Source organism: Podarcis muralis, chromosome 18 (assembly GCF_964188315.1).
Source record: "Podarcis muralis chromosome 18, rPodMur119.hap1.1, whole genome shotgun sequence".
NCBI classification, from domain to species: domain Eukaryota; kingdom Metazoa; phylum Chordata; class Lepidosauria; order Squamata; family Lacertidae; genus Podarcis; species Podarcis muralis.
In genome coordinates, this window is record NC_135672.1 from 13,777,370 (window position 1) to 13,801,149 (window position 23,780).

At 49.7% G+C, this 23,780-nt stretch overlaps 1 protein-coding gene across 4 annotated transcripts in view; it reads right to left on the minus strand.

The window, feature by feature from the left end:
* Positions 1–2,391: 2,391 nt before the first annotated feature.
* The window catches only part of LOC114588399 (3',5'-cyclic-AMP phosphodiesterase 4C-like), a 51,898-nt gene continuing 30,509 nt past the window's right edge, over positions 2,392–23,780 (minus strand). For all 4 annotated transcript variants that reach the window (XM_028713666.2, XM_028713665.2, XM_028713667.2 and 1 more), the window contains 14 exons: positions 21,034–21,225; positions 20,107–20,143; positions 19,669–19,742; positions 19,286–19,338; positions 17,399–17,511; positions 12,964–13,057; positions 10,315–10,505; positions 9,820–9,918; positions 8,945–9,109; positions 8,209–8,308; positions 7,109–7,263; positions 6,653–6,775; positions 5,713–5,895; positions 2,392–5,156 (listed from right to left, as the gene is read on the minus strand). In XM_028713666.2, the coding sequence (XP_028569499.2) occupies positions 4,656–5,156; positions 5,713–5,895; positions 6,653–6,775; positions 7,109–7,263; positions 8,209–8,308; positions 8,945–9,109; positions 9,820–9,918; positions 10,315–10,505; positions 12,964–13,057; positions 17,399–17,511; positions 19,286–19,338; positions 19,669–19,742; positions 20,107–20,143; positions 21,034–21,225 (2,080 nt within the window). In that variant the 3' untranslated portion in view covers positions 2,392–4,655. The remainder of the gene's footprint in view (positions 5,157–5,712; positions 5,896–6,652; positions 6,776–7,108; positions 7,264–8,208; positions 8,309–8,944; positions 9,110–9,819; positions 9,919–10,314; positions 10,506–12,963; positions 13,058–17,398; positions 17,512–19,285; positions 19,339–19,668; positions 19,743–20,106; positions 20,144–21,033; positions 21,226–23,780) is intronic.

A 23,780-nucleotide genomic window follows, 5' to 3' on the forward strand; every position in this document is an offset into this window, starting at 1 on the left:
TGTCCATTCCGGGTCGCCCAGCCACTGCCCCAGTGTCCTTTCTCCTGGCAGATCAAGATATGAGACAGAGAGAGAGAGAGAGAGAGAGGAAAAAAGGAAGAGAAGGAAGGAGGAAGGGAGGGAGGGAGGAAGGAAGGAAGAAAGGGAGTGAAAGAGAGAAGGAAGGAAGGAAGGAAGGAAGGAAGGAAGGAAGGAAGGAAGGAAGGAAGGAAGTGTCCTTCAGGGGTCAGCAAACCTTTTCAGTGGGGGGCCGACTATATATATATATATATATTTTGGGGGGGTATGAACAAATTCCTATGCCTCACAAATAACCCAGAGGTGCATTTTAAATAAAAGGACACATTCTACTCATGTGAAAACACATCCGGGGGCCGGATTGAGAAGGCGATTGGGCTGGATCCGGCCCCCGGGCCATAGGTTGCCTACCCCTGGTCTAGTCCTCATGGTTCTGAAGAAAGGAGCTGTCTCAAGAGCAGTGTAGGAAGCAGTGGCTCTTGAGGGCTTTGGGCAGAGTTTCTCCCTAGAGATGCCCTGAAGGACTGAACGATTGATATAGTGTTACGGAAATGACATGGGGGACACATCTTGAAAGTTGTTGCAATGTTACAACTATTATGCCTGAATGTATCCTTTCGACTTGACAGCCCAGGGAAGATGCCTAGCTTCATAAATTCGTAGAAAATCCATACTTTAACCGACTCTCCTCATTCCAACGCCATTTGAACCCTGAGAGAAAGGTGAATTTGGGCTCCACCTCCCTCCCTGAGCCAAGAAGCAGGAACAGGGCAACCCGCCAGAATTCCCCAAGCGGGAGAGCACATCCACGGCACCCCACCCAGGGGGCAACAATAGACATCTGCAGAGGCAGGTGTTCTGAAAGCCCATCTCCAGACAAGTGCGGAGGGCAAGGAGATGTCAAGAGTTTTCTTGTTCTTTCAGTGATGGGGACTTAAGAGGCCTTGGGAAAGGTGTCTGATCAAGAGACCTAATGTCAAACTTGTGTAACCCTTGTATACCCCTCCCCTAGGACACAGGTGGTGCTTTGGTCTCAGCCAGGCACGTCCAACAGGTAGATAGTGATCTACCAGTAGATCACTGGATGCCTGTGGTAGATCACTGGCTCCCCCCAAAAAAGTTAAACGTTTAAATTGCCCTGCACCCCCCAAAAACAGGGTTTTCGTCCTCCCTCCCAAAATGGGGCATTTCTTCCTAAAAAAGCTCAGCAACTTTGACCTGAACCCCCCCCAAAAAAGCTGGTAGATCACTGCCAGTCTTTAACTGTGAGTAGATCACAGTCTCTTGGGAGTTGGCCGCCCCTGGTCTAAGCCACTGAGGTTCTTGGGCTTGCTGATTAGAAGGTCAGCGGTTCGAATCCCCGCGACGGGCTGAGCTCCCATTGCTCTGTCCCAGTTCCTGCCAACCTACCAGTTCGGAAGCACACCAGCGCAAGTAGATAAATAGGTACCGCTGTGGTGGGAAGGTAAATGGCGTTTCCATGCACTCTGGTTTCTGTCATGGTGTCTTGCTGCGTCAGAAGCGGTTTCTCCTGCTGGCCACATGATCCAGAAAGCTGTCTGTGGACAAATGCCGGCTCCCTCGGCCTGAAAGCGAGATGGGCGCCGCAACCCCATAGTCACCTTTGGCTGGACTTAACCATCCGGGGGTCCTTTATTTTTTACCTTTTACCCCTCCCCATTTGTGGCATGCTAGTGATGTAGTGATGATGCCTTAATGATGCCTCTCAAAGTGTATTCTGGGGGAAAGAGGGAAGGTTTAAAAGAGGAGGGCCCTTTCATATTGACTAGTAGCCTCTGGTGCCCTTAATAATCATCATCATAATAATTTTATTATTTGTACCCTGTCCATCTGATTGGGTTGCCCCAGCTTCCAACTGCTTCTAAGGTTTTTTTTAAACAATGAAGTGGTGTATATATAATAATAATACTGTAATAATAAATACGGTATGTTCTCAGCCATCATATTGTCAGCTCTCTCTTCCTTTGAATTTCTTCCCAAATTTTCCTGTATCTCCTTCTCCCTCGCCTCATCACTGCCACTGCAAGCCGCCCTGAGACCTCTGGGTATAGGGCGGTATATAAATTCCAGAAATAATAATAATCACAACCAACTCACCGCACTTCCATCTTCCCACCCACCAACATTTTTTTTGCCCATTTCCCCGTTATTGCAAGATGTTTGGTGCAGAGACTTAGGTTTCAAGTGCTGTAGCTTTATAGCATGATTTTAAAAATAGATATAAAATAAAATAAATCAGCATTTGGTTTTTTACATGGAAATTATACTGGGGGAGACAAGGTGCCGTAGAAAAACAAGGTGCCGTTCCCAGCCAAGGGCTCAGCGGCCGGTCAGGAAACTCAAAGTGCCATGTGGGAAAAAAATATTCTATTATATACACACACATAATGCAGTGTTTCTGAAGGCAAGTCACAGTAATATCAGTATCGGACAACGAAACAGGGGTGAGCGGACTGGTTGTGAGGGTTAGCACACTTCAAATTCAACACTTCCAGGTTATTATTGTTAAAACTTAAGGCTACAAAAGCTCCGTAAAATATATACTCATCTAATAAATTAAAGGTGGTAGCCTCGTTTGCTGTGGCTTGGGGACTCCCCCCCCCCCATCCCAATTTCCTTGCTTGTACAGTGGTACCTTGGTACTCAAACGCCTTGCTTCCCAAATGCCGAAAACCTGGAAGTGAGTGTTCCGGTTTTTGAACATTTTTCGGAAGCAGATCATCCAATGTGGCTGTCGGCTATTGTTTCTGGGGTGCCTGCACCCATCAGAAGCCATGCCTTGGTTTTCGAACATTTCGGAAGTCAAACGGACTTCCGGAACGGATTAAGTTTGGTGCTTTGTTTTTTGCTCCTTATTTTGCCTTTTTGCTTTTGAGGCTTTTTCTGTTCATTTGTTTCTGTGACTGTGTGGAACCCAGTTCAGCTACTGATGGGTTGATTGTGTGACTGCGGAAATGGATAAAAGCCCCTCATCCAAACAATGACTGTCATCAGTGCAGCCAAGATTTTTAAAAGAAATTACCATCTACAATACTGTCTTATTTATTTTGTAGCACAGTGCATTGGTGGTTGCTTTTGCTTTATCGATCAATGGTCTCATTAGATAGCAAAATTCACATTAAATTGCAGTTTTTGGGGTGGCTTTTAAAAGTCTGGAACTGATTAATCTGTTTTGCATGACTTCCTATGGGAAAGCGCACCTTGGTTTTGGAACGCTTTGGTTTTGGAACGGACTTCCGGAACGGATTCAGTTTGAGAACCAAGGTACCACTGTATATAAGATTCTTAGAGTCTTAAGGGGTCTGCTCTAAAGATGAATTAACCCCGCAGGGTCTCTCCCCCTCACATACACCCCCCTGGGTGACTTATTCCCTTCCTATTTTGTTCCCAACCCCAATCTCCTTTTAAAAATACCCAGCTTCATCTCTTCCCAAATCCTGAAAGTATTTATATCCGTTCTGCCCTTTCTGGGGGGGGGGGGGACACTGCAAAAGGGGAAAATGGAAAATGGAGAGGGTGGGGGAGGAAATGTACGGGGTGTTTTCACTCCGAAGCAGTGCCTTGAAGAGAAAAAACATGGCAGATTTCTTCTTCTTTTTTAAAAATAGCTGTCTCTAAATATTTCCATCGAGGAGAAAAGACAGCGCGGGACGTTAGCCTGCCGAAGTTTGTTTCCAGTGCGGATATCGGGGGCGAGAAAAGGTGGAGCAAGGCCTGGATTCCTGCAGGTTCCAGGAGGAGACTTAGAAAGGGAGAAGAGGAAGGAGGTGAATCTCCCCTTGCAGGGCAAAGGCTTCTTGCCTGTTGGGTGAAGAGCAATAACTGGATAATTTCTCGGGTCACTGGAGGGATACTTGTTTGCTTGTGCTGGGGAGAGTGGCGTTGGGTGCTTTCTCTCTGCACAGCCCTCCACTTGCAGAAGCAACACCCAAAGGGGCCTTTTCAAGTCCAGTGCAACTCACCCATCCATCCTCACGTCGCACGCAAGGTCTCAAGCCGAAGTGGGATTCAAACCTGGACCAAGAAGCGGGATTCGAACCTGGACCATGCACAGCCCAAGCTCCGCCACCCCACCAGTGAAACCAACATTTGGAGAGAATGCAAGTCGGGCGGTTCATGTGCATTTAGACAGACCCCCAACGGATCCTCAAAGTCAGTCTCACAGATGGGGAAAAAGGCCTTTTCTCAGCCTGTTGAGGTTACCCAAAATCATAAAAAAAATTTAAAAATGGGAGTTGTCAGGGACGGAACTTGCGACCCTCTGCCCACAAAGCTTGCGGTTGCCCATGGATCCTCTTCTCCCGTGGGCTCGGTCCCCATTGGAACCACGCAGGTCCCAGGAGGAAGGGGGAAGATTTCTCCCCACGGCTGGGCTTGTGGCACAACCCAGGGTGGAAAATGGTGGGAGGAAGACAGGAGGGGCGAGGCGTGGCCTTCTGCCCCTGGTCACACGCCCGCCGTTGGCGTTCTTCCACAGTTTTCCCGGGAAGAGGGCAAGGAGACCACCATGGCGGACCTTTTTCCGGTGGCGGAGAGGCCTTTCAAGACACACCCACCCCGTGACGCCGCCAAGATGGAGCGACAACAGTGCCTTTTCCCCAACCCCTCTTCCCCTGTTACGTCCCAAGGGGCAGGAAGGTGATATTCCCTTCTTGATCAAGACCGGCCTCGCTTGTGCTCCTTTTGGTGGTGGCCCCCGTGGCCGAGCCCCCGTCACTCTCCAAGAGTGCCCTCTGGTTATCAAAGTTCTGCATCGCCAGGACGTTCCTTGGGGGGCTGCCCTGCTTGTCCATGGGGGACGCCAGAGGCTCGGGGGCCGACTCTGAGTCATCGGTGGTCCCTGGGGTTTTTGCCTCGCTGTGGTCTTCTTCCAGGGGGCTCTCGGCGCCCGAATCTTCTCCGTCTTCCTCTTCCAACGTGAGCTGGAACTGGAACTTGTCAGGGGCTCCTTTCTCGGACGCCAGCCCGTCGGGGGGCGGCGGGGGGCTGTGCGGGATCATACTCTGGTACCATTCGCGGTTGTCTTCGAGGGTGTCCAAGATCTCCTGGGCGTCCGGGTGGACGAGGTCAGCCCAGGTTTCCCAGAGCGGGTGAGCAATGTAGTCGATGAATCCCACCTGCCGGAAGGGAGACAAAGACAGGGGCTGAGAGGACGCAGAAGCAAGGAACGCCCTTCACTTCCCAGGACGCCAGTCTCAATTCAGAACCAAAGCTCAAAAAGTAAAATAAAATAACGCCTTTTTGCAACCGGCTCAGATAAATGCAAGGTGTGACTGGAAACCGGATGGTAAAACTCAGAAACGAACCGGAGGCGTCGCCCACTCTCCTTAAAACAAGAAAAGGGAAAAAGCTGTCCATGTTGGGTCAAAACATTAAATAAAATAAATTAGGAAACCAGATGCAGAAGATGTCTGTGGCCCCCTCCAAAAGGGAATCCTACAAGGTGCAAGCAGAAAGTTTGGTGAATGGTCACAGAAACCAGTCAGCGAGAAATATTTGAACGTACAATCAGCATTGGAAACCCACGACAGGCTCACAGTGATGTGGGGAGATGAAGCTGTAACTCGAAAGACAGGGCGTTTCCGCAGGAAGCCCCCTCGTTTCCAGGTGTGGCTCCTCCTTGGAGGGTGCTCCCCCCCCAACCCACCGACAAGCCCCCCTTGACGCACCCACCTGGGACTTCTCTATGGAGGCGTTGTGCTTGTCGCACATGGGGCTGATCTCCATGCCCTTCTCCCGCTCCCGGTCTCCCTGGTGGAAGAATTCCACCATGATCCGGTCCGTCCACTGGCGGTACAGCTCCAGGGGTTTGGTCGGGTTGCTGAGGTCTGCGCAGTGAACGATGTTCTGCAGCACCTGGAAGGGCAGAGATGCGTCGCTGTCAAGCCTGAACCCTCGGGGGACATTTGGAGGAACGTATTGGACTCCCAGGATGTTTCCGAGCACAATTCAAAGGGTTGGGGCTCATCTTTAAAGCCCTAAACGGCCTTGGTCCAGTAGACCTGAAGGAGCGTCTCCACCCCGGACACCGGGGTCCCTCTCCCAAGGGCCTTCTGGTGCACCTTCAGTGTGAGAAGCGAGGTTGCAGGGAACCAGGCAGAGGGCCTTCTCGGTGGTGGCGCCCTCCCTGTGGAACGCCGTCCCGTCAGATGTCAAGGAAATAAACAACTATCTAACGTTTAGAAGACATCTGAAGGCAGCCCTCTTTAGGGAAGTTTTTAACAACTGATGTTTTAATGTATTTTTAATCTTTTGTTGGAAGCTATCCAGAGTGGCTGGGGAAACCCAGCCAGATGGGTGGGGTATAAATAAATTATTTTTAATTATTATTATTGTTATGCCCATGACACCGATGGAGGAGTCTGCCTGGTGGGCAGCAGACTCCCCTGTGATGATACGTTATGTTGTATAAAATTATATCCTGATTTTAATCTTGGATTCACACTGCCGAGCTACAAATTTAATGGGATGCAGTGGCAGGATGGATGAGCAAAAGTGAGCTGAGCTCGAATCCTGCCAGGTTTGTGTGTCTGAGAAATGGGTCAACCCTGGATGGGGTTGCCCTCCACCTGAAGGATCCTCGAACCCCTGTCCCCTCCAAAGGAAGTTTCACCTGAATGCGGTCGGAGTAGTTGTCCAAAAGCAAGACCCCCAAACTGGTGACCTTCTTGGTCTCTACCATCGTCTTCAGATCAGCCAGAAGGTTCATGTGTTTGGACATATCTGTCGCCAGGACCTGAGACCAGAAACCACGGGGGGGGGAAAGGATTTTATTCTATGCCGCTTTCCATTCAAATTAATCCCAAAGCGGCTTGCAAACAACAAATAATAACAACGTGATAAAACGTATTAGAACATCACAAATACCGCAAATCAGCAGTGAAACAATTGCAGTCTATAAAATACTGCGAACAAGGCAACAACTAAAAAAGAAGCCAAACTTTGCAACTAAAGGAAAAGCCATATTATATGATTAACCAATAAACACAGCATTTATCGAACAAAATCAGCAGTATTAAACAAAAGAGCAGCCCCCCCCCCCAAATAAGCCAAGCCCTGAGTTCCTCACCATGTCGATGGCCATCTTGCGAAGAGACTGCCGTTGCTTCTTGGAGATGTTCTGGAAGATGTCGCAGTTTTCCTCTTGCAGGAGCTTGAAGCCCACGGCCAGGTGGTGGTTCTCAAGTACCGACGCATCGTTGTACATCAGCGCCAGCTCCGAATCTAGGGGCGGGAAAAGGGTGGTCAGTTTGACAAGGGATGTCTCCGGATCAGAGGAGGCCACACATGTGGGTGAGAAAGAGAGTAAGGGAGCAGATTCACATAGGGGCTTGAAGCAGCCGACCAACATTTTGTGGGAATGTTCCGGGTGGCAGGAGAGGATATATTGTTTATTCATATCCTTCCTAACTTGCGCTAGCAAGTTCCTTTATGTAGCAGAGTTTAAATTCCCCTTCTTACACGCACAGCAGATAGCTGGTCGCAGGCTCGTGTGAGCCTCTCACTATTATACAATTCAATCTGTCTCAGATTGAATTGTACGTTCCTGGTAAGTTCCCTTGAATCCCTCTTAAAAGAATAAAGCTGCCACAATCTTATTCAAAGTCAATGAAAGAAGTTGACTCACATCAGTTCACAGTTGGATCCCTGAAGGCAGACTTAGTTACAAAGATGTAGATGTGGATCTGCCCCATATGGGGGAATAATCCCAGTGCTTCTGAGAGCAAGCAGAGCAGTCCTAGCTAGAAGTGGGTCAAATGAAGAAGGAAATCCAAAAGAGGTGCTGTGTGACTCGTCCTTTTATTACCTGGACAGGTAAGGTCACATGCAAAAGGAAGGATGCTCCAGCCAGGAGGAACAGGAAGTTTCGACCGGCTGGACCAAACATTCCCTCGCGTGTCTTCTCTAGCATTACAAGGAATGTTGTACTTGACTGCCTCTCATGGATCATATCCCACACGTTTGCACAACTATCAGGCTACAAGAGGCCCTTTTCCTAGTCCAGCATCCTGTCCTCTTGTTATCGCTTTTTGCACTTCACTTTGGGACGTCCTATGCAAAGTGGGGCAAACCTGCCCCAGGTAAAGGAAGGAAGGACAGGAGGAGACGTTCTCAGGAACAGCTGGAAAGATGGGAATTGCCCCCAATCAGCCGACAGGGCCTACTCACTGGTGTTGATCAGGAACTGGTTGGAGACCCCGGGGTGGTCGACGTCGTGGATGGCGGCCGCAAAGATGGCGGCCAAAATCTCCAAGTCGGTGAAGACGGCCTGGAGCGAGCAGACGGAGGGGAGACAAAAAGGGGAGGAAAGTGAGGAGGACAAAGCTAATGATGGGGTGAGCAGAACTCGAACAGGGGAGGCAGGCTGGGCATTGGCACGGTCAGGAGGCAAGTGACCACTGTGGTCCTCAAGGCTGGATTCCTGCAAGGCTGGGGCAGAATGTGGCAGCCAGTTTTCTGATGGGGGAATCAACTACGGAGCCAGGTTCAAGGTCTTCCTATTCATTCGCCAGCCCAACTGCTGGAATGCTGTTGCTCATTTTTTCATTGTATCTATTTATTAAATTTCTACAGCACCTTCATCCGAGGGCCACAGGCTAGCCTGCAATATAAACTGTTCCCCAAGTTGACAAGCAACGAGCAACCAAGTCTTTAGTGTCATCAGCCCAGTCCTGCGGAACTCTCTGCCACTAGAGATTCAGCAGGTTGCATGGCCGTCTGCTATGGATGCTTAAGCTGAGATTCCGGCATTGCAGAGGGTTGGACTGGATGACCCTCAGGGTCCCTTCCGACACTATAGTTCTATGATACTGCGAGCCACAAGCTAAAAAGGCGGCCAGCATAGTTATGTTGTGTGACCCCCAAACTCTTCCCCTCCCCGCCTCCCCCAGAATTCCCTCTTCACCTCCAGAGCCGGCATGGAGAGCAGGACGTGGGTGGACTGGGCCACGTCGGCCGCGTGGATGTTGTTGTGGTAGGCCACGTCCGCGTGGTAGTGGTCCTCCAAGGTCATCATGAAGGTGATGAAGGTGTCGGCGGGGATTTGGAAAGATTTCAGCAAGTCTCTTTCCTGCAGGGCGAAGGGTGCAGAAGAAGGCGTCCCTGACTTGTCGGTCGTTAAAAAAGCACTTTTTTAAAAGCGTGGTGGGGGTCTCAAAACGGGGTCTCTATGCAGGGAGCCTGTGGCCTCTCATTCTGTGCCCCACCATGGCCTGAGACTTTTCAGCAAGTGAGAGGTTATATGACAAGTGTCAATTAAATTGCGGACATTCGTGGGCTGAATGTCGGGAGATTTGGGGCAGATGAAAGGAAGGACTTCTTCTTTTTCTCCCCTTTTAAATTTATATATTTGGTTTTTCCAATTAAAATTTCACAGAGATACATGAAACATGAATCATCAAAACAAGATTCCAAGGAATCTCCTGGAATTCCATCCTCCCCTTTGTGGCTCCTATTATGAATCATTTCCTCCCACATCTTTTAGGATGATCCAAATCGATTACAGTAGTGGCACCCGCCCTGTGGAACGCCCTCCCATCAGATGTCAAAGAAATAAACCACTATCTGACTTTTAGAAGACATCTGAAGGCAGCCCTCTTTAGGGAAGCTTTTAATATTTGATTATTGTATTTTAATGTTTTGTTGGAAGCTGCCCAGGTGGGGTATAAAGAATAATTTATTATGGGAGAGGGTGGTGCAGAAGCGGCTGGCTGGTACAGGTCCCCACTGCCACCCCCCTCATCAAACTCCAAGCACCCGTCCCCCGGGGCCCCCTCTCACCTGGAAGATGCTGTACATGACGACTGTCAAAGGCCGATGGCCGGAGTACTCGGAAATCTTGAAGACGTCCAGGCCCCACTTGTTCACGTCTTCCAGTTCCTAAGGAGGAGAGAGCAGGGCTGTCAGAGCTCTGTGGGGGCCACCCCTTTCTGTGATGTACGTCTGATGTATTTGGGGGGTGGTCTTGGGCTACAGGGTGGGCAATTTCAGGAGTCTATATAAGAGCTTGCACCCCATTGTTCTGGGTTCCTCCTCCCTCCTGCGTGTGGGGAGTGAGGAACCTGTTGCAACAGTTCAATAAAGATCAGGCCGCTTGGCTTCTCAATATTCTCTGCTTGGCCTCTGTTATTTTCTCCTACCAATAGAGAACCTACATAAGGACTCTTGGGTACCAAAAAGGAGCCGTGTTTTTTCTTATAACAATTGGATCCGCACCCAGCTTTCTGGAACCGGGAACCAGCTTCCCACAAGCCCCACATCTGCCCTCTTCCTCACCCTGGCCAGCAGACTCTCCTTCTCCGTCTTGACCCCGAAGCGAGGGATGGCGGCCACGCAGCGGAAGCTGGACCCGTGCGTCAGTTTCTTCACGCCGCTGATCTGTGACATCGGCCGCTTCTTCTTCTTCTTCTTCTCTTTGTCCTTCTCCTTAGGGACCAGGGTTGGGATCTCCACTTCATGCTGCTTGTCTGAAATGGGCAGGGGGAGTGGATATAAAATGCATTGCATGCTGTTCATTGAAAGAAAAATGTCTGATTATTATTTTTAAATTGCATTTTTAATATTTTGTTGGAAGCTGCCCCGAGTGGCTGGAGAAACCCAGCCAGATGGGTGGGGTATAAATAATAAATTACTATCATCATCATCATCATTATTATTATTAAAACGCAGGTGTAAATTGACTCCGGGGCGTGCCACTTCTGGTGGGGTCGAGGGACGACCCTCTCGGCTGCCCACCATGAAACAAAGAACACTAGAACTTTCTTCTGTGGAGAACAGTTTCCCACAGGCATGATGAAATAAAACCTCATCGGAAGCGACAAACAGCCCCCCCCCAAATAAATTATCCACAAGGCGAAGATTTGCATTAAGCTTTCCGAAGCCCAAAGAAAACAGGTCCCTGCCGCAAGGAGCTTACAGTCTGTGATTTGGCACAGGGGATGATAAGAGGAAGGAGAGAGGACCGGCTTTCCTCGTTCTCCTCCTCGATTCTAGCCCTGCTTGCCCAATCCCCTTCTCTTTTTAAAGCCCCCCCCCTAAAAAGGGTCCTTTTCTGGAGCATCATCTCTGGAGGACACAGCAAAGGCGGCCCATGTCGACTGTCCCCCTCCCGCCCGGCCCCTCGCACGAGTCTCCCGCTGTTCCGAGGGAGACCCCCGCCCCAATATTCCCGAGGCACGCAAGGATTGACGTCAGAGGAGGCTAATAATATTACCGCCGCCATGGCAACGGGAGATGCTGCGTGCTGGAATGCCGGTCCTCTCCCCAAAGTGATGTTTCCAGAGAGCAGACGGGGTCTCTCTCCCCACCTCACCCCGGAGAGGCTTCTTCTCGCTCTTGCCTCCGTCACAAACGCACAGGCACAGAGGAAGGGAACCTCTTGCCTAACACTCGCTGTATATATATATGTGTGTGTGTATATATATGTATATACGCACACACACACACACACACACTTGTTTTCCCGCACTGTGTTTTAAATCCAGCGCCAATGTTTTAATTTTTAAAAAGCGGATATCAAAACGTAAGAAGGTGGCCGACCAGATGGGAAGCCCGCAAACAGGACCTCGGTTACAGGAGGTGCTAGTCCTCATGGTTCTAAATAATTTACACAGTAAAGCTACCTTTTACAGAGTTGGACCATTGGTCCCTGTCAGGGCCAGATTTAGGTTTGATGCGGCCCTCAGCTCCTCAAGGTAACGGGGCCCTTTCTATGTCCAGCTGTCCTTTGCCCACAACAAATTGTCGCTGTTTTTTGTGTTGAATATATGCTATATCAGGCATAGGCAAACTCAGCCCTCCAGATGTTTTGGGACTACAATTCCCATCATCCCTGACCAAAGGTCCTGTTAGCTAGGGGTGATGGGAGTTGTAGTCCCAAAACATCTGGAGAGCTGAGTTTGAGGATTCCTGTGCTAGATGGTCATTGATGGACCGAATAGATATCTCAAGCCATTTGTGCACGTTGCCCTGCAAACAGTCCCTGCAGAGTGTAGGCACCCGATATATGGAAAGGAGCAAAGCAGGGATATTTGAGGGAGCAGGCGGGGCCCAGGACTTACATCCGAGGAGCCGACACAACACAAAACACGGTTGCTGGATGTAGGTTTTATTGTATTTTTTATCTTCTATGGTGGAAATGTACATTCAGTTTTTTCCCCCTTTAATTTTTTTGGGGGCCCCCAAGAGAGTGGGGCCTTAAGATAGAGCTTGTTGAGCTTAGACGTAAATCTGGCACTGGTCCCTGTTGCTCAGCACTCTCTGCACTGACTGGCAGCAACTCCTCGGGGTTTCGGGTAGGAGAACCTCTCCCAGCCCAACCTGGGAATTGCACTACCACTAAGCTATGGACAGGGGACATGGATGGCGCTGTGGGTTAAACCACACAGCCTAAGGCTTGCCGATCAGAAGGTCGGCGGTTCGAATCCCCGCAATGACAGGGTGAGCTCCCATTGCTCGGTCCCTGCTCCTGACAACCTAGCAGTTCGAAAGCACGTCCAAGTGCAATTAGATAAATAGATACCGCTGCGGCGGGAAGGTAAACGGCGTTTCTGTGCGCTGCTCTGGTTCGCCAGAAGCGGCTTAGTCATGCTGGCCACATGACCCGGAAGCTGTGCACCGGCTCCCTCGGCCAATAAAGCGAGATGAGTGCGGCAACCCCAGAGATGGTCACAACTGGACCTAAATGGTCAGGGGTTCCTTTACCTTTACCTTAAGCTATGGAGAGTTTGCCTCTCAAAAGGAGTTTGGAGTGTGAATGGGCTGCTAAAGAGCACAGCTCGAACCCATAACCTGGGCATGATCAGCACCAAGGCCAGGCAGGAAAGGAGAAAGGTGAGTGCGCTCCCCTTTTTGCAGGTGAGTGATCCTTCCAGCCCCAAACCTTCTCTTCTCCATCTCCCCATTGCGCTGCCCTGGGGGACTCACCCAAGAAAGTGCTGCTGATGTACTCCGAGACTTGGTTTCCAGAGCGGCCGGTTTCAGAGAGGTGGGTCAATTCCCGATTCAGCATCCTTTTGAACTGGGGGAGAGAGCAGGAAATAGTTCAATAACTCAAAGGAGCAACTCATAGGCAGCCTCCGCTGCAGGAGAATTTGCATCAGGCCAAAGTTAAGAGCCGTGTTTTCAAGGGATGAGAGTTTTGGCAAGCGGGGAGAATTGCTTCTAGTCCTCATGACCCAACAGGAAAGGGCTCTGGGAGGCAGCGAGGTGCCTCTGGGCAGATGGGACGCAGCGATCCATTCTAGATGTGGCTTGACTCTGCCATCCTTTTAAAATATATATATATACTGGTACCTCAGTTTTCAAACACAATCTGTTCTGGAAGACCGGGGTGGGTGGGTGGGACTCAGTGGAAGCCGTTTGACTTCTGAGGCGCGTTCGAAAATGGAAGCATCTGCTTCCGGGTTTTCAACGTTCAGAAACTGAAACGTTCGACTTCTGAGACGTTCGGAAACCGAGATATCACTGTATCTTCTCTTTATTCCCTGTTTAGGGAAGTTTTTAATGAATGATGTTTTAATGTATTTTTAATCTTTTGTTGGAAGCTGCCCAGAGTGGCTGGGGAAACCCAGCCAGATGGGCAGGGTATGTATGTAGGCATGTAGGTATGTAGGTATGTAGGTATGTAGGTATAAATAAATAAATAAATAAATAAATAAATAAATAAATAAATAAATATTAAGATTACAAGTGCACAGAGTAAGATAAGACACAAAAGATAAAAAAGCACCCACAAGTGACAACAAAAATGTACACATTACCCCCAAAAAATATGTTATTGTAGGTAACCAGACCTTAACCTAATACGGTATTTATAAAAAACAATTCCAAATATCATTGAATTTGTCCGTGGCAAGTCTACGTTTGTACGCAACTCCGACCACAAGTCCACGCTGCCTGGGGATGATGAGAGCTGGAGTGCCACAACATCTGAAGGGGTGCAGGTCCCCCACAACTGTCTAGAGGAAAAGATCTTCCAGGATAGCTGTGATTCCTCTCCCTGTAGAACTAACCTGACCTTTGACAAGTGCAAAGAGCTGAGATACCTATTAGGTCCATAAATGACCATATAGCATCTATTCAACACAAAAAAACAGTGACAATTTGTTGTGGACAAAGGACAGCTGGTCCCCATTAGCTTCAGGAGCTGAGGGCCGCATCAGACCTAAAACTGGCCCTGCGTTTGAGTGTCCTCATCAGCACCCCAAAAGAGCAAGTCAGGTGGCAGGAACTGCAACTAAATGTGGGGGCCCAAAGCGAGATTTGTTGGGGCCTTGATGCTGTGAGCCTCTGTTCTCTGCTCAGGTTGTACAGAGGAGCAAAGAAAACCATCTATCCCAAAGCCAGCAGTCTCTGGCTGTTTTCGTTCCAAATGCCTGGGACTCCCGGAGTCTCTCGTAGCTCAGAGATTTGGGGTGACGTGTAAGGGAGAGAATGGCAACGCCTCTCAGCTCCTCGTAAAAAGCAAGCAGGGAATACGAGGTGGGGAGGGTCTCTCAGAAGTCCCAAGAACTGCAGGAGACCCATAAAAGTTGCAGTTACGGGATGCCAGCTGCAGCACACACAGAAATGAGTCAAGGCAAAACAATTTTATGAAAAAATGGTGGAGGCTGGGGGGGGGGGCAGGAGGGATTCCATACTCGGGGCAGCTTGCAAAACGATGGATTTATATTCCAGCTTGAGTGGTTTTTAAAGCATTTGCAACAATGGGTGCTGTGGGATTCACTAGGGAGATCGGTAAATATTGAAATCCTTAAAAAGCATTAGCAAGACTTTGAGATTTAGGGTGTCGTCCCCCCCCCTCCCAAATGCAAGGTTTTGAAAGGGTCCTTTTTTTTACATTTGAAATACTTTCCCACCCCCACCTGGAGGCGCCATTGGGGATCCAACCTGCAGAGCAGTTTGCTCTACCACTAAGCTAGTCCTTAAAAACAAAGCAAGCTTCCAGTCCTCATGACCTGGAAGCCATTTATGTCATATTTACAGAATCACTGTAAAGAAATGGACTCACTTGCAGGGTTTGACTCAACACTTGCAATTAACAAAACAAATGTAGAAAGAGAAACAGGATGTTAAAATGATAAGAGAAGAAGAAGAATTATTTAAGGCCCATATAGTTCAAGCTCTGGTTTTCCCAGTAGTGATGTATGGAAGTGAGAGCTGGACCATAAAGAAGGCTGATGGCCGAAGAATGGATGCTTTTGCATTCTGGTGCTGGAGGAGACTCTTGAGAGTCCCATGGACTGCAAGAAGATCCAACCTCTCCATTCTGAAGGAAATCAGCCCTGAGTGCTCACTGGAAGGACAGATCCTGAAGCTGAGGCTCCAAGACTTTGGCCACCTCATGAGAAGAGAAGACTCCCTGGAAAAGACCCTGATGTTGGGAAAGATGGAGGGCACAAGGAGAAGGGGACGACAGAGGACGAGATGGTGGGACAGGGTTCTCGAAGCTGCCAGCATGAGGGAGGCAGTGGAAGACAGGAGTGCCTGGCGTGCTCTGGTCCAGGGGGTCACCAAGAGGCGGACACCACTAAACGACTAAACAACAACAACAACAAAATTAAAGAATAAGAAATAACCAATGAGCAGGGAGAGAGAATATGCCAAAAAACCAGAAAGAGAAGTTGAGGGAAGTCAATGGGGGCGGGGGTGGGGGGGTTTGAGGATTTATAAGGTATTTTGCTTTTGAAATAATGATTGTGACGATGATAAAAGTGGTAAATTCAATAAAAATTATTTTTAAAAACAAATTAAATAATTTAAAAAACGCACCCACACATCCTGAGATGGCGAGTCTCACAGATCAAGCATGCATTCACACCCCTCCCGGGCTGGGGGGGGAGGGGCACACGCACTTTAAAAACAAAAACCGTGCCAAACCTTTGCAGCAGAACAGAAGTCCCCGCTGCTGCTGCTGCTGCTGCCCCCTCGCTTGCCAACCTTTGGAAGGGGCACCTGTGCTCCGCTTGCTTACCTGGGCGATGGGGTCTTGGAACACGAGCAACCCCGGGGGGCTGGCGTCGGGCATCGCACCGTCCCCGGTCCCCCGCCTGCCCAGCGCGCTGCTGCTCGCAAGCCGACCCTCCTCTCCTCCTCCGAAGCGCACCGCCACCTGCCCCGCAGGAGCCAGGCCACGGAGCTGCATGGACTGGGGACCTGAGCCCCCAAACCCCAAAAAAGGGAGGAGGAGGAAAGAAATCTCTCTCCCGCAAAAAAAGCCCCGCCAAAAAAGAAAGGAAAGGGGGTTTCTCTGCAAAGCTCAGCGGCCAGGAGGAAGCGCTGGCGACGGGGGTCCCCCTGCATCACCCAGCCGGAGGGATGCGCCAGGTGAGCTGGTCTCTCGGCGGCCGCCCAATCAGAAGCCGCGGGCAGAGGGGCAGGAGCCCGTTCAACCTCCCGATTGGCTGGCGGGGGCATTGGGATGCTGCTACCGCGCGGTGGTACCCAGACGCAGCTGCAAGGCGCGCACGGGGAGAAGGAGGAGGACGGAAGAAGCGGGCAAGACTTCGGAGCTGCCTTTGGGGGGCAAGGGGGGCATTGGGAGGGGGCTCAGCTGCCACAGGGGACAGGCTATCTCTCCCCCCCCCCCTCGTGTCTGTCCAGAGAAAAGCAGCTGGCAGAGAGACGCTTCCCGACGCTTTTTTTATTCTTCATTCCCCGCTTTGCAACAAGAACATAAACAGAGGCTGGTTGCTGGATCTGACCAGTGCCGGATTGACGTAGAAGCTAAACAAGCTCTAGCTCAGGGCCCCACTCTCTTGGGCCCCCCAAAAAAATGTAAAGGGGAAAATACCTGGATGTCCATTTCCAAAATATAAGATAAAAAACAAATAAAACAAAACCTACATGCAGCAACAGTGTTTTGTGTTGTGTCGGCTCCTATTTGTGATGTGCAAATGGCTTGAGATACCTATGAGGTCCATCAATGACCATCTAGCATCTATTCAACACAAAAAAGAGTGGCAATTTGTAGTTGACAAAGGACAGCTGGACATAGAAAGGGGGTCCCGTTACCTTCAGGAACTGAGGGCCTCATCAAACCTCAATCCGGCCCTGCTTTGGAGCTGCCTTTGGGTGGGCATTGGGAGGAGGCTAAATTGCCCACCTGCAGGGAACAAGCTCTCTGCCTCTCCAGAGAAAATCAGCTGGCAGAGAGACAGCTTCCCAACGCTTTCTTTATTCTCCATCCCTGGCTTTGCAAGAAGAACACAAACCGAGGCTGGTTGCTGGATCTGACCCACCTGCTGCTCAAGCATCCTCTTCTCCCAGGCCAGATGCCATCCAGGATGGCGGCTAACGGATTGAGGTTGAGCCTTGTCCCTTTGGGGCTGGGGGTCCCACCCTGACCCGGGCGCCTTACCTTGTTGGAGGCCATCTCGCTGACCGAATGCCTCGTCTGCAATGTCTCCAGCTGGTCCAAGCACCAGTCCAGCTCTTCCAAGGTCTCCACAGCCAGCTTTTGGGATGCATCTTCTGCGGAGAGGCAAGAGGCACAATCCTGTCTGCTCTGGCCGCCAGCAGCTCTCGAGGGGACATGCCCAGCATGGAGACGCTGCCGCCAGGGGCTGAGCCTGTATTGCAGGGGGTTGGATGACCCTTGGGTGCCCCCCGTGAGACCTTCTACATTCAAAGCAGCTGCTCCATCACCGCGGTCATTTCACCAGTCCAAATAAAGGGCTGGTTTAAACAGGACGATAACTGGTCCACTTGGCTCAGTGTTGTCTACACGGGCAGGCAGCATCTCTCCAGGGTTTCAGGCAGGAGATTCCCATCTCCTACCCAGAGGCATTTCCTGCCCCCAGCAGTGAGCCTAGCCATGGTGCCCGCTTTTAAATCTCTCCAAGCGGCCATGTCTACACCTGCCTCTTCCTTTGGCCTGAGTCTTGTGTATCTGTGCATTTGTGGCTTCCACACTGCTCGGTTCACGAGTTTCCTCAATGCCAGAGGTTGGGCAAAGGGGGAATACAGGCAGGGACCAGGCGGTCAGGGTGGCATGGTGGAGAGAGAGAAGGAGGCAGGCCTGGAGGCAGCGGCAAGGGAAGAAGCGAAAAGCAGAGAGTTTTTGAATAATGAAAGAAGTGACGTCAATCGAAGGCTATAGCCGCAGAGGTGGCATTAGAAAAGAGAAAGAGAGAGAGGAAGAAAGCAGGAGAGGGAGGGAGGAAGGAACTTCCCGGGTCGTAAGCAGACTGCAGCTGCTTTGTGCAGAGCAGGGAGGAGACGGGAAGGCCCTGGGAACCGGGATATGACCCCCCACCCTCTGCCACAGACCCAGTGAATCTCCAAGATGCTTTGATTGACAACCACAGACCTCACCACCTCCCTCAGGCTCTGCATGTTTTAAAACACGCACGACCCCAATTTAACAGGACCACAGCCTGGTGCTTAGAGAGCCTGCTTTGGATGCAGAATGTCCCGGGTTCAGGTCCTGCTGGCATCTCCCAATGGGGCTGGGAATATCCTCCTTTCGTACCTGACGCTGAGTAAATGAGCTAAAATGTATACATTGTGGGATGTGATCCATGAGAGGCAGTCAAGTACAACATTCCTTGTAATGCTAGAGAAGACATGCGAGGGAAACTTCCTGTTCCTCCTGGCTGGAGCATCCTTCCTTTTGCATGTGACCTTACCTGTCCAGGTAATAAAAGGACGAGTCACACAGCACCTCTCTCTCTTTTTGACTTCCTTCTTCATTTGACCAGCTTCTAGCTAGGACTGCTCTGCTAGCTCTCAGAATCACTGGGATTATCCCCCCATATGGGACAGATCCACATCTACATCTTTGTAACTACGGTAAGTCTGCCTTCAGGGATCCAACTGTGAACTGATGTGAGTCAACTTCTTTCATTGGTTTTGTGGAAAAATTATGAATAATTTTTTTAAAAAGGGGGGGAATATTCTTCACAAATAAAATACAACTGGCTCCCCCAGGAGGGAATGACGGCTGTCAATCTAGGGGGCTTCCAAAGAGGATGAGACAAATTCACGGAGTTCAGGTCCCACACTTAGGGGTCTGGCTATTCCTGGTTCTAAGAGTCGGTGTGTTTAGTTGTCTACTACTCACCCCACATTTTGCTTCCCTGCACCTTTCCTAATTGCAAAAAAAATCCTTGTAGGGTTTCTTAAAGGGGATTTCTGGCGCGAGGACGGCAGAAGGCTTTCTTCTGTGCAAACCCACATTTCCCTGGTGGGCACCTTCCGCCCCCCCCCCCCAATTTTTTTTTTACAGGGCCCAGATGGAACTCACCTGGCAGGTTGACTTTAGACGTGGGCGGCAGGTTGGGAACTCCAGACGCTCTCCTGTAAGAGACAGAGCATCTCTGAGCCCCCAGTGTCATATTTGGCGGCAGAGGGGATTGTGATCAGGTCCCTGTCAGAGTGAAGTGAGTGTTCTGGTTTTCAAACATTTCTCGGAAGAATTAAGAAATAATTAATTGCAACATTCCGTGTGCAAGACGACCCCCAATTTTAAACTTTAAAAATCTGGGCAAAAATATAGTCTTATACATGGGGAAATGCAGTATACTTTAGGAGGAAAAAGGCCTGTACTTTCTCCAAATTACTACCCCGTCTCACACTTTCAATCGGTGCAGAGCTCGCTCTCTCTCTCTCTCTCTCTCACTGACTCACTTGCTGCTGAGGCGTTCCTGCAGGTGGGTCAAGATGGCGAAGTTACTGCGCACCGTCCGCAGGCTGGCCAGGACCTGGAGGGGGTGGAAGGAAGGAGGGAAGGACTTTCAGAATCAGCTGCATGCAACGTTTGCTCCCCCTCATGCACGCCGATGCAGCCGGTCGTGGCTAATCCCTTTAACTATTGCAAACCACAAACCTGCAGGGCTCATGTACCTTTAGTAATTGCAAAAAAGAGCAGGACTCGTGTACCTTTAGTAATTGCAAAAACCATCCGGGTTTGGGTACCTTTAATAATTGCAAAAATCTGCAGGGCTCCTGCACCTTCAGTAATTGCAAAAAACCACAGACAGGGTTCCTGTACCTTTAGTAATTCCTAGCCTTTCCTCCCACTCTCATTCCCCCAAGCACAGACCCCAACCCTGAAGAGATTCCTACCTGTGCAAAAGGAGTGACAATCAAGTCTTCTCCATGCCTGCAACAGAAGAGGTAAAACCTGTTAATCCCAAGTAGGACAGACGAGGGCGCTGGTTCGGATTAATTGCACTTTTGCTGCATTGTGGAAGAGTTTGCTTCCAAGGTAGGCTACCAAATCCTCCTGGCATTTTCCAGATTAAAAACAGGTAAGTGAGATGCAGGACCTCAACCTGCCCTCCGTTGGGCATCGCAGAAGGCGCTGAGCCCTTTCCCCGCATGCGGAAAGCGGTCGGAGGTCCTCAAGGCTTTGTTCTGATGCTTGGGAAGAACACTCCCAATTCTATAAAATTCTAGGGGATTCAAATTGTAATGCAGAAGCAGAAATGGAGAAATAAAAGAAGCAATGCAGATACATTGAAAAACCACAATGCATCTAGAGCGATGCATGGCAGTTGCCACAACGGACTTGCAAATTTGTTAAGTGGTCCACCAGCGGAATATTATGATTATTATTTAGGGAAGTTTTTAATGATTGCTGTTTCAATCTATTTTTAACCTTCTGTTGGAAGCTGCCCAGAGTGGTTGGGGAAACCCAGCCAGATGGGCGAGGTAGAAATAATAAATTATTATTTTATTTTTATTTTCAAGGGAACTGGAGATTCACTGCTTTGAGCGTTTTGCCCTCCACCAATGTAAAAAGCCTGGGGTGAGTCTTACGGCTCAATACTGGGGTTTTTTTTTTGGGGGGGGACGACTCAGCAGAATTCAATTTCCATATGCCTCCCCCCCCCCACCAAACCCACTCCAAAAATTCAAAGCCCCCCCAGGCGCCTGTGGGCGTTTTTCACCCCAGCCAGACTGACAGCTACACCTTCCCTCACGGAAACCGCACTGCCAACACTCCCAGGGTGCTGCCTTTGAATCGCCTGGCGCTCTGCGCATGCTCACATGTCGCTGGCGACCGAGGAGTTGCGGGACATGGCCTTGGGCGAGAGGTCGTAGTCGCTGTCCGAGCGGTAGAGGAAGGACTCGCGGCGCTGGCCATGAGGGGTGGCCCCCTGCAGCACCAGCCCCAGGCCGGGGTGGGTCTGGGCGTCCAGAGGGGTCCGTCCCGGGGAGAAGCCATTCTCGAGGTCAAAACTGGGGGGAGAAAGAGAGGAGAGAGGGGCGTCAGGCACAAGAAACAACAGCCACCCCCTGCCATTTCCCACCATCGGGCATTCGGAGGTAGACTGCCTCTGACGCTGGAGGCGCCACTTATTCGTTGTCCCACGATTTAGCAGGCACACCTCTTTTGATTTATTTCTCTATTGTTCCATCTACATCCCAGGAGCTTCAGGCAGCATAGATGCATCTCCCCATTTTCATTTTATATACCAGTATACCGTATTTTTCTGTGTATCAGACTATCTTTCCCCCTAAATTTTCGAAGTTTAAAATCAGGGGTCGTCTTATACACGGATAGTGCATAGTGCATTTTCTTAATTTTGGGTTAAGAAAAATAGGGGTCGTCTTATACATGGGGATGTGTTATACACAGAAAAATACGGTATATATAATTTTCTGTTTTACAATTTAGAATACTCATTTAAACTTCCTAAAAATTACTTCCCTTATTCTCTTTCCATGGTTCGCTTTGCATGCCATAAATCCCTGCCCATTTTCACAAAAACTAAACCATTCAGTATTCCATTACTGCATCCATCAAAACTTATTTACAATGTTGAATTTATCGTAATGCTTCCAGCATTTTCAAATATACACAATATTCCCCATATATTCAATAAATGTTTTCCAATCTCCTCGCTAAACGTATGTTGTTCTTGTTCTCTTATTCTATATGTTAAGTCCGCAAGCTGCGCATATTTCGCCGACTCAAGTTGCCATTCTTCTTTGGTTGGGCCCTCACACGTTTTCCATTTTTGGGCTAACAAAACATGGGCTGCAGTAGTGGCAGACATAAATAACCTTTTTTGACATCTGAATTATCCCCAATAAAAAGGACTCTGGTTCTCCCCTAATCGTCACAACCACCCTGGAGACTAGTGTTGGGGAGTCAAAAACGGGCCTTGCAATTTATTTTGATTTGATTTTGCATTGTTGTTTTTATTTCTGTTATTTTTGAAAACGAATAAAATGTTAACAAAAGAAGAAAATGAGTCTTGCAGGATGCTGCAGCAGTGCGCTAGCCTACGGCTTAATTTAATTCTTCCTTTGAAAAAGAAAAGGCACAACTTTCCCTGCATAAACACGAATGCCAGTTCCTGACTGCCGACAGCGAAAGCTGTAAAACAGGCGGTTGGATTCTGCATATTTTCTGTCACTGCTGCGTACGTGAAAAAGCTCGTTCTCCCGCCCAAAAAGACGAAGTACGTAAGCCAGGATGGGGGGCAAAGCCTGCGGTTCTCCAGATGTTTCTCCCTCTGCTCCTGACTCCTGACCCAGGCAAAACAAATCGCTTCCTAGGCTTTCATCTCAGATATATACGTGTTTCTAGGGACGAGAAGCTCTCGGGAGATGGCCCAGTTTTCATGAATTTAGGAACCGGCTCCTGTTCTCACGCCAAGGGCCTTGCTCTCCCCCCCACCCACCCAAGCTGGGGGCTGCCGCCTCTCGTCTTGTGGCAGGGAGTTCCATAGGCTAGCATGCCCCCTGCATTTCCTGAATATGTGCATGTGGATCTGCCCCATATAATCCCAATATCTGGACTGAGCGGTGACCCCCCTCGTTGGGGCAAAAGAGGGTCACAGCAGCACCCTTTTTGGGGACACCAAACCCCAGCAGCCCCCTCCTTCCCATCTGCCCACCCCAGTCTCTGCCTGCCTCCGCTGTCTCTCTGTGTCTGGAGCGGCCGGGGCCACTCGCGCCTGCTGGCCCTGCGCCCATTTCCATGACGCCGTGAGAGAAAAAGCGTGCGGCCCACCAGGGACTTGGAAGAGAAGGGCGGAGGCAGGGAGCCAAGATCCACAGGTGTTACAGACATCAGGGGAATCGTCGAGTCGGAAGGGACACCCAGTGGTCATCCAGCCTGACCCTCCTGCAATGCGGAAATCTCAGCTAAAGCATCCAGAACAGATGGCCATCTGACCTCTGCTTAAAAACCTCCAAGGAAGGAGAGGCCACCACTTTTCATGCCAAACAGCTCTGACTGTCAGAAAGTCCTTCCTGACGTTGAGTCGGGATCTCCTTCCTTGTCGCTCGAAGCCACGGGTTCGAGTCCTGCCCTCCGGAACGGGAGAAAACAGACTCAGGCGCTTGGAAAGTGAATTCCAACCTGTTCTATCATTTCAACTTTTGTACTTTAGGAATTATTTTCTTCGTTTTCAAAGATAAGACTGGGAAAGCCGTTGTGATCTATTGAAAAAAGTTTATTTCCCAAAAGCAGAAAACAGCAGAAACGTGCCAGAGAAGAGGAAATTGGATAAACCTTAAAACGCAATTGTATGTCGTTGAGGTTATAAACGTCGAAGTTGGGTAACTCGGGGGAAGAAGTCGCCAGTTTTGTTGAACAGGAATAGAACTGTTGAGCGGCTTTCAATATGGGAAAAGAAAATGTTATTATTTTAAAAGAGAAGAGGAACAGCTGAACTTGGCCTGGCAGCAAAAGGTCAAGCCGGTGGCATCCTTTGAGCAGGGGGCATTCTTGCTCTTGTCAGCAATTGTGCTGCAGCATCCTGCCCCTTTCAACGGGACCT